This window comes from Sinocyclocheilus rhinocerous, unplaced genomic scaffold (genome assembly GCF_001515625.1).
Source record: "Sinocyclocheilus rhinocerous isolate Xijiao unplaced genomic scaffold, SAMN03320098_v1.1 scaffold1874, whole genome shotgun sequence".
Taxonomy (NCBI): Eukaryota; Metazoa; Chordata; class Actinopteri; order Cypriniformes; family Cyprinidae; genus Sinocyclocheilus; species Sinocyclocheilus rhinocerous.
In genome coordinates, this window is record NW_015626862.1 from 1,147,836 (window position 1) to 1,155,415 (window position 7,580).

The following is a 7,580-nucleotide window of genomic DNA, read 5'->3' on the forward strand; positions in this document are numbered from 1 at the left end:
TGAGAAAAAGCGATGACTTAGGTAGGGGAAGATGACCATCACAGAATAAAAGCTATATCTGTCGCTACAAACACACGCCCAAAAAAAGATCTGCATGAGGAAGAGACTCGTATCCTGTAAATAATGAGTCAGCTGCCTCGCATACAGCACTGTCTGAGGACCCTCATTTGCATTTTATCACCGTATAATGAAATTGAAAATTATTGTGGTTAAATCTTAAATCATATTTTATACAGAAACACAAAGCTCATCATTTAAGGTTTACATTTCCTGTATTAACCTTGAATCCGTTTTGTTTTGTAGTCTCTGAGGAATGTGCACATGGTGAAGTGGGCATTTCTCAATCCCACTCACTTACTTTAAGCCTAGGAAACATTGTAGACAAAGTGTATGTCAAGGCCAAAACAACTGAGGGAAGAATGAATTTTTTTTTTTTTAACATTTACTAAGAGTCACAAGATGATTCAAATTTGAGAAGTACATGATTTCAATCTATTATTACAAATATTGTATTTTTGTCAGTTACACTACATTTATATTTTCTATAGACACTTGACTTGAGTAGCGAGGAGTGAGATGGAAAAAAATGCTAAAAATTAAATTAAAAAATAAAAATGACGGTCTAATTCCATAACAGATGGTATCAAATGGTAATAGTGGTACCTTTAAATATACCATGGTGGCAGTGATTGAATATTCATGGTATTTACCTGTTAAATATGTAAATGCCATGGTACATGTTTCAAAAAAAATAAAAAAATAATAATGTATCATGATATGTTTTGGTACTTTTTGCAAGATCCAGTGTTAATTTAATGTGTGGACATTAATAAATTTTATTTTATTAATAAGTAATCAAAAAAAGCAATCATGATGAAAAAAGTCTTGTGGTACTGTTTTGTATTTAAATGTAGAAATGTTTTCTTACTTGAATTATTTATACGTCTTTGAAGTACTTACAGATTTTGGTTGACTTGCGTACAGTCAGACTGAATCGACTCGCTTGTATTCTTTCACCATCTAGTGGCGGCTGCATGTCATTACAATAACCGGCAATTTTACTCTCCTGGGCGCTGTGGTTTACATCCGGGTCGCTGACGTCGCTGTCCTATTGGTTGTGTAACGGAATGGACAACATGTTACAATTCATGAAACTAGTCGGACAGCTAAAAGTGAGTGAATTCCGTGTTAATGCCAATGTTTTGCAGGTTAACCTATGTTATATTAACGCTTGCTTGTGTTACAGCGCGTACCACGAACAGGATGGGTGTACAGAAATATCAAACAGCCCGAGAGTGTGTCTGATCATATGTACAGAATGTCTATGATGGCCTTAACCATACAGGACATCACTGTCAATAAAGAAAGGTTTGTATGAGGCGTCTTAAAATAGAGGATTTTTGCATATGTCGACTGTTTACCTTGGAGCGAACGTAGATGTCCTTACAGTTGTCTGTTTAATCCACAGAATGCGCTTCTCAACATTCATTTAACATTAGGGAAAAGAAGAAAAAATACCACTTGTATCCTCTTCTGGTTCTTGAGATACTATAAGTAACACAGCAACAGTGTTGTAACGTATTACCCGACGGTTTCCATAAAATTGCGTATAAGTTTATCCAACACACAGATCATCATTGTAAGCGAGCAAAAGTTTGTCCGGCAACAGCTGCTAAGGTAGGATTGGTCAGTAGCGATTTTAAGGCGGGGCTTAGAGAAGAGTCAATTATACTTTGATGCGTTCATGATACATGATACATTTATGCATTCATACTTGTGCAGTTCATTGAGATTGATTTACATTTGTGCAGTTCATTTATACTCATTCTCATTTATGCGGTTCAGTTATTCACACTTGTGCAGCTCATTTTGACTCGGTTCATTTAGATTCATTCACATTTGTGCGGCTCTTTAGGATTCATTCACATTTGTTCAGTTCATTTAGATTCATTCACGTTTGTGCGGTTCATTAGGATTCATTCACACGTGTGTAGTTCATAGATTCATTCATACTCGTTCGATTCATGTACATCCATTCGTTCTTGTTCATTTCGTTCAGATTCATTCATGTACACTACAAGTCATCAAGTCGTCGTCTAGTCATTATTCATATAAACTACTAGTCAGTTTTCTTAAAAACCCATTGGGGCTTATACTAAAATTCTTGAACGCAGCTTTCTAGAACAATATAAATTGTACTAGAAGTTTATAAATGAATAAATAAACATTTATTGTAAAATAAAGGTGTCTCCAAACTGGAGCAGTTCCTTGAGATGCATTCACATAATTGACCGGCTCTTCTCTTCACAGATGCATGAAGCTGGCTTTAGTTCATGACTTGGCTGAGTGTATTGTGGGAGATATTGCTCCAGCAGACAATGTTAGCAAAGCAGAGAAACACAGAAGGGAAAGGGTATGATGGTTTTAAGCCAATTTTTACAAATGAAATATTTAGTTTGTGTACACATTAAACATTGAGAATCTTTCTCTTTAGGAAGCAATGGTGCACCTCACAGGCCTGTTAGATGATGGCTTACGGAAAGAGATGTACAGCTTGTGGGAGGTGAGTTGATCAAAACTAAACAACTGGACCAAGTTTTGTGTTCCTTTTTTTGTTTCGGAATGACTGGACTATGTCTCTCACAGGAGTATGAGACTCAGTCTAGTCCAGAAGCCAAACTGGTGAAGGAGCTGGACCAGCTGGAGATGATAATACAAGCTCATGAGTATGAGGAGTTAGAGGGGAAACCTGGAAGACTGCAGGAGTTCTTCACCTCCACTGAAGGTTTGACAAACCTACACATATCTAACAAGCTCAGGATCTGATAAGCAATTCTAAGAAGAGATCCACCCATCAGAAAAATCACTGTTACCATGGCAAAGTAAATTGTATCAAAAGTGCTCAACAGTGGCCGTTCACTCCCATAAAGAATTGTGAATGAAATAATTTTAGTCTGTCTCACCTTACTCTAAGAATAGTTCACCCAAACATCAACATTTGCAGAAAATTTACCCCCAGGCCATCCACGAGGTAAATGAGTTGGATTCTTCACCAGAACAGATTTAGAGAAATGTAACATTTCATCACTTGTTCACCAATAGATCCCATGCAGTGAATGGGTGCAGTCAGAATGAGAGTCCAAACAGCTGATAAAAACATCACAATAATCCACAAGTAATCCCCACAATTCCAGTCCAATCTATTCATAGTATTGCTTTCTCCAGGGAACAAGTCATCTCGTCTGAATAAGGAGAGAAATATGCACAGATCAAGGACTGTTTACAAGCGAAAAGAGTCCAAAACAGTTCCTAACAAAACCTGTCAGTGGATTTTAAAGTAAGAGGACAACAGGGGATGGACTTTTTTTTTTTACTGGAGGAAGCATTGCTATGGATTTTTGCCAGAAGTGATGGTTTAATGATGGATTTGTTTCTTACAAACACCGTTTTAAACATTTCATTTTGGGGGTGAACTATTCCTTTAATTATTTGCATAAAATGCAATTTTGCAATAACTTACAGTTTTCATTCTTACAATTACTGATTCAATGAAATAGCTTTGTATTTTGCCTGTTATAGGACACAGATGTATTTTCTCCTCTGATCACAGGCAGGTTCCATCATCCAGAGGTGTTGGGTCTGGTGAAGAGTCTGAATGAGGAGAGAGCTAGACACATCGCTGCCAGAGCAGATAACGATACAGAGAAAACCACTGACACAATCTCTCACACACACTAGTGACACCATGATCTCAGTTCAAATCAGGCAATGAAGCTACCTCCACACATCTGTACACAAGAGTGTTCATTTTGTCCAGATTAGCGGTGTTTTATTATACTCTTATTTAACTGCACAGAAGCATGGTTTGTGGTTGTTTGATGTTTGTGTCCTGTTTGTTTGAATGTTCTGCAGGAGTTTTGATTTAAAAAATAGATATTTTTTATTCAAACTAAATGGAAATACTTTCAGAAATAGTTTTTCTGTTATTTTTATTTTGATCGTTTTACTGCATTCCAGTAATAGATGCTTTAATAGAAAATAATATTTTCTATCACTTGAAACTGATATTACTTTGTTAAACGCATGAAAGTGCAATGGAAATAATTCAATAATTATAACAACTTTCAAACTATGTTTGTGTACACATTCGGTTCTGATAAATTTGGACTTACAACAGTGACTGACACTAAGAAAGTGGAAAGCAAAGCAGAAGCTAGAAAAAGGATTCTCTATAAGCAACTCAAAGGTCAAAACTGAGCAGCATCTATCTTGTGAACATTTTTGCAGAGACTTTGCCGCACGTTACTGTTTTAGTGACTAAGAAACAGTAAAATTAATGTTCATTTTATGGTTTCTGATTACGATTCAGTTCACCTTATTTTCATGACTGATGAGCTGGGACTTTGTGACTTTGTAAAAAAACGTTTAATGACTAATGTTAATAATGAACGGCAGCTCAACACTGAGTATGAATTTGAAGAAATATTTCGGCAAAAAATCCTGTTCCTTAAAACAACAATTGACTTCAATGTCAATGTTAAATATGTAAAGCTGCAACAAATTTCACACACATGTATGAAGTTAAGAAAAAAACAGGATATAATAATGCTATACATTTTTGGTCAGTGACAATTCTGGTTACCAATACATTACAATTTAAATCAGGCATATTAGATAAGGTAATAAATTACAGTAAAATGTAAATCCTCGTTCTTTAATTTGCTGTTTGCATCTGTTATCAGCAAATATGTGCTGTAGTTATGAGCATACAGCAAGAAACATTAGCACATTTAGGAAAACAGCCTAACATCCATTTAGTTAAACATTCTTTCAAGTACTTCTCTTAGGATTGTATATGCAGCCATTATTTTTGGTCCTGAAAATGTATCATGCTTTGTTACAGTTAAACAATGTTGAGTTAGTATAAATAATAAAGTAATGCAGGACTACACCAAAGACAGACTCCTCGAAAAATATACATATTTTGAAAAGAACTTAAAGAATAAACATTCTCCACTTGGTTGTTTTCGTTCCATGCAAAAGTTAAGAAATATTTTGCACGGATAATGCACCAACACGCATCTGAAAGGCATGTATTACCATGTTTTGGGCCCCCGGTGCCTCCAAACCATTAAGGGTCATCAAAGTTTCACTGGTAGACCATTAAAACCCTTAGCGTTCACTGTTCTCAGTCACGTTATTAGTAGGGGTGTCCTGGGAGCTGGCTTGGGCCGCTGAAGAGAGGACCTCTTCAAAACTGCCCGCATCTCCTGTTCCTCCAACCTTAGACTGCTCGCAACACAAAACTCTCATGACATTGGATAGTATGTTGACATTCAGGACAGTGAAGTTGAAAATGACCAATGATAAGCTGATCAATTATTAACAGCACTGAACTAAGGGGCAAACCAAGCTACAGTTTGCTTGTTTGACCACTAATAAGGTCACTGTATGTCAGGCTTACCTTAATGTTTGAAACTGTGCTTTCGACTTTCTCCTCAAACGACTTGAAACTAGGCGAGTTCCTGTGAAATAAAAATAGTTTAGTTTTATTTACCTAATGTAATCAGTAAACCTCATGTGGTCCATTCAACTGCAGTCCTAAAATCCTCTCCAGGTTGTAATGTAGATGCATGCAAGAATTACCATTATTTACTTTTTTTTTTTTTTACGCAACAAAACCACTATTCATCTGACACATCAACACTCAACTTTATATATGTATATGTGATATATGATGTCACATGCATTTTTGTGTTGTTTGTATCCTAGAACATCACATTTTTTGGACGCTTTAAAAAGTTTTTAAATGCAATAGTAGAACAAACATGCAAAGCAAGCTGTCACACACATTTACCTCATTGTAGGCATGCTCATTGAATGCCGTATAGAATAGCTGTCCCATGAAAGCATGGCCAAGCAAAAAAGAGGTTCGATCATTATCATGGACAAATAAGTACATTGCAAATAAGACACAAAAAATTGTGAATGATTAAAAGTTCTAGTTATATGTAAGTGTAGCCTGCAGCAGTGCATTTCACTACACCTACACTACCAAACGTTTGGGTTGGTAGGATTTTTTAATGTTTTTCAAAGAAATCTCAGCATTTAATCAAAATAGCAAAACTATTAAAATTGTATAATATTATTACAATTTAAAATAATTGTTTTCTATTTGAATATATTTTGAAATGTAATTTATTCCTGTGATACAAAGCTGAATTTTCAGAATCATTACTCCAGTCTTCAGTGTCACATGATCCTTCAGAAATCATTCTAATAAGCTGATTTGGTGCTCAAGAACATTTCGTAATTATCTATTCCGAAAACAGTTGTGCTGCTTAATATATTTGTGTAAACAGCATTTATTTGAAAAAGAAATCTATAGTAACATCATAAATGTCTTTACTGTCACTTTTGATCAATGTAATATGTCCTTGCTGAATAAAACTACTAATTTCTTTCAAAGAGAAACTGTACTGTACAGTTTTTGAACTGTACTGTACAAGCTGGTGACTTTCCAGTGGACAGTATAAGTATAGGTATAGATTCCTGTTATAATTACGCTGCATGTGAACAGGCTAATTGTACAGAACTGTGATCATTTTGCGCTTCCTGTTTTCTATGCATAGTGAGAACTACCTGATAAAAATGGCTATTCAAAGTAGGTGAGATAAAGAGGTTTTGCTATTTCTCTCACAAACCATATATATCAAAACAAGAGTATTACTTGCATTATTTGTTAACACATAAATAGTTAATAGGGGTCATATGATGCTTTTTTAAAGATCATTATTTTGTGTATTTGGTGTAACAGAATATGTTGACATGCTTTAATGTTAAAAAAACACATTCAACATGCTGAAACCAGTCATCTATTAAACAACTGCATGTAGTTAATGTGGGAGACAGAGAAATTATTGTGACTTTAGCTCAATATGGATTTGAACATGCATTGCTGATTAAAAACAAAAGTAAGACCTTTTTATAATGCTACAGCAGTCTGAGACATTGAACCATTTCAGATCTCATATTATCTAATGAATTTATGGCTCCACAGTTTTTTTTCTCTCAGAATCAATGTTTGACACGCATTGAAATTGTATTGAAATATTCATATTAGCTGTTCAGATACTTGAATACCTCTTCACAACCATATTGATTATTTATGGAAACACTGTGTCTGAGTCCTGTCTTGAAGTCAGAGCACCATCACTGTTCTCATGCATCATGCAGATGCTAAAAGAAAGCAGCTATTGCTAATCTCTATCTGGGATCTATAAACACAATATCTTACCCAAGAGAATATGACCTTTGGTGTGCATCAGAGATAGGGAAAGAACACTGTAAATCATTTTTTGATTATAGGCCATTCAACAAAATTTTGGTCATATGAAACCCAAAACATATTTTGAGGAAATATAAAAATATGTTTGTTTGTTTTTTAATTTCATAAATTCTTTTAATTTTAGAGAATTGTAATACAGTGGTCACAAAAAAAAATCTGGACACTTATAAATGGAAATAGGAAAAATATTAAACCAAATGATGCTTGAACTTTTTTTTTAGACATAACTTTT

The 7,580-nt window shown here is 34.9% G+C and overlaps 2 protein-coding genes across 5 annotated transcripts in view; one reads left to right on the forward strand and one right to left on the reverse strand.

The window, feature by feature from the left end:
• Positions 1–948: 948 nt before the first annotated feature.
• Positions 949–5,029, forward strand: LOC107716823 (HD domain-containing protein 2). The gene is made up of 6 exons (XM_016523406.1): positions 949–1,172; positions 1,247–1,368; positions 2,311–2,413; positions 2,495–2,563; positions 2,647–2,785; positions 3,611–5,029. Exons 1-6 carry the CDS (start codon positions 1,128–1,130, stop codon positions 3,736–3,738), a joined length of 606 nt encoding a protein of 201 aa, XP_016378892.1. The 5' UTR covers positions 949–1,127; the 3' UTR covers positions 3,739–5,029.
• A 94-nt stretch (positions 5,030–5,123) lies between these two features.
• LOC107716801 (TPD52 like 1) overlaps positions 5,124–7,580 on the reverse strand; it is a 23,752-nt gene continuing 21,295 nt past the window's right edge. For 3 of the 4 annotated variants that reach the window (XM_016523395.1, XM_016523379.1, XM_016523373.1), the window contains 3 exons: positions 5,858–5,896; positions 5,465–5,525; positions 5,124–5,289 (listed from right to left, as the gene is read on the reverse strand). In XM_016523395.1, coding sequence (XP_016378881.1) covers positions 5,173–5,289; positions 5,465–5,525; positions 5,858–5,896 — 217 coding nt within the window. In that variant the 3' untranslated portion in view covers positions 5,124–5,172. The remainder of the gene's footprint in view (positions 5,290–5,464; positions 5,526–5,857; positions 5,897–7,580) is intronic. The other variant, XM_016523390.1, reaches the window with a different exon arrangement.

Bases quoted from the DNA above. Each gene is read 5' to 3' on its own strand.
- LOC107716823 (XM_016523406.1), top strand. From the start codon at position 1,128: ATGGACAACATGTTACAATTCATGAAACTAGTCGGACAGCTAAAA. The intron at 1,369-2,310 runs GTTTGTATGAGG...TTCTCTTCACAG, and splicing joins ATCACTGTCAATAAAGAAAG to ATGCATGAAGCTGGCTTTAG. The intron at 2,564-2,646 runs GTGAGTTGATCA...TGTCTCTCACAG, and splicing joins AGATGTACAGCTTGTGGGAG to GAGTATGAGACTCAGTCTAG.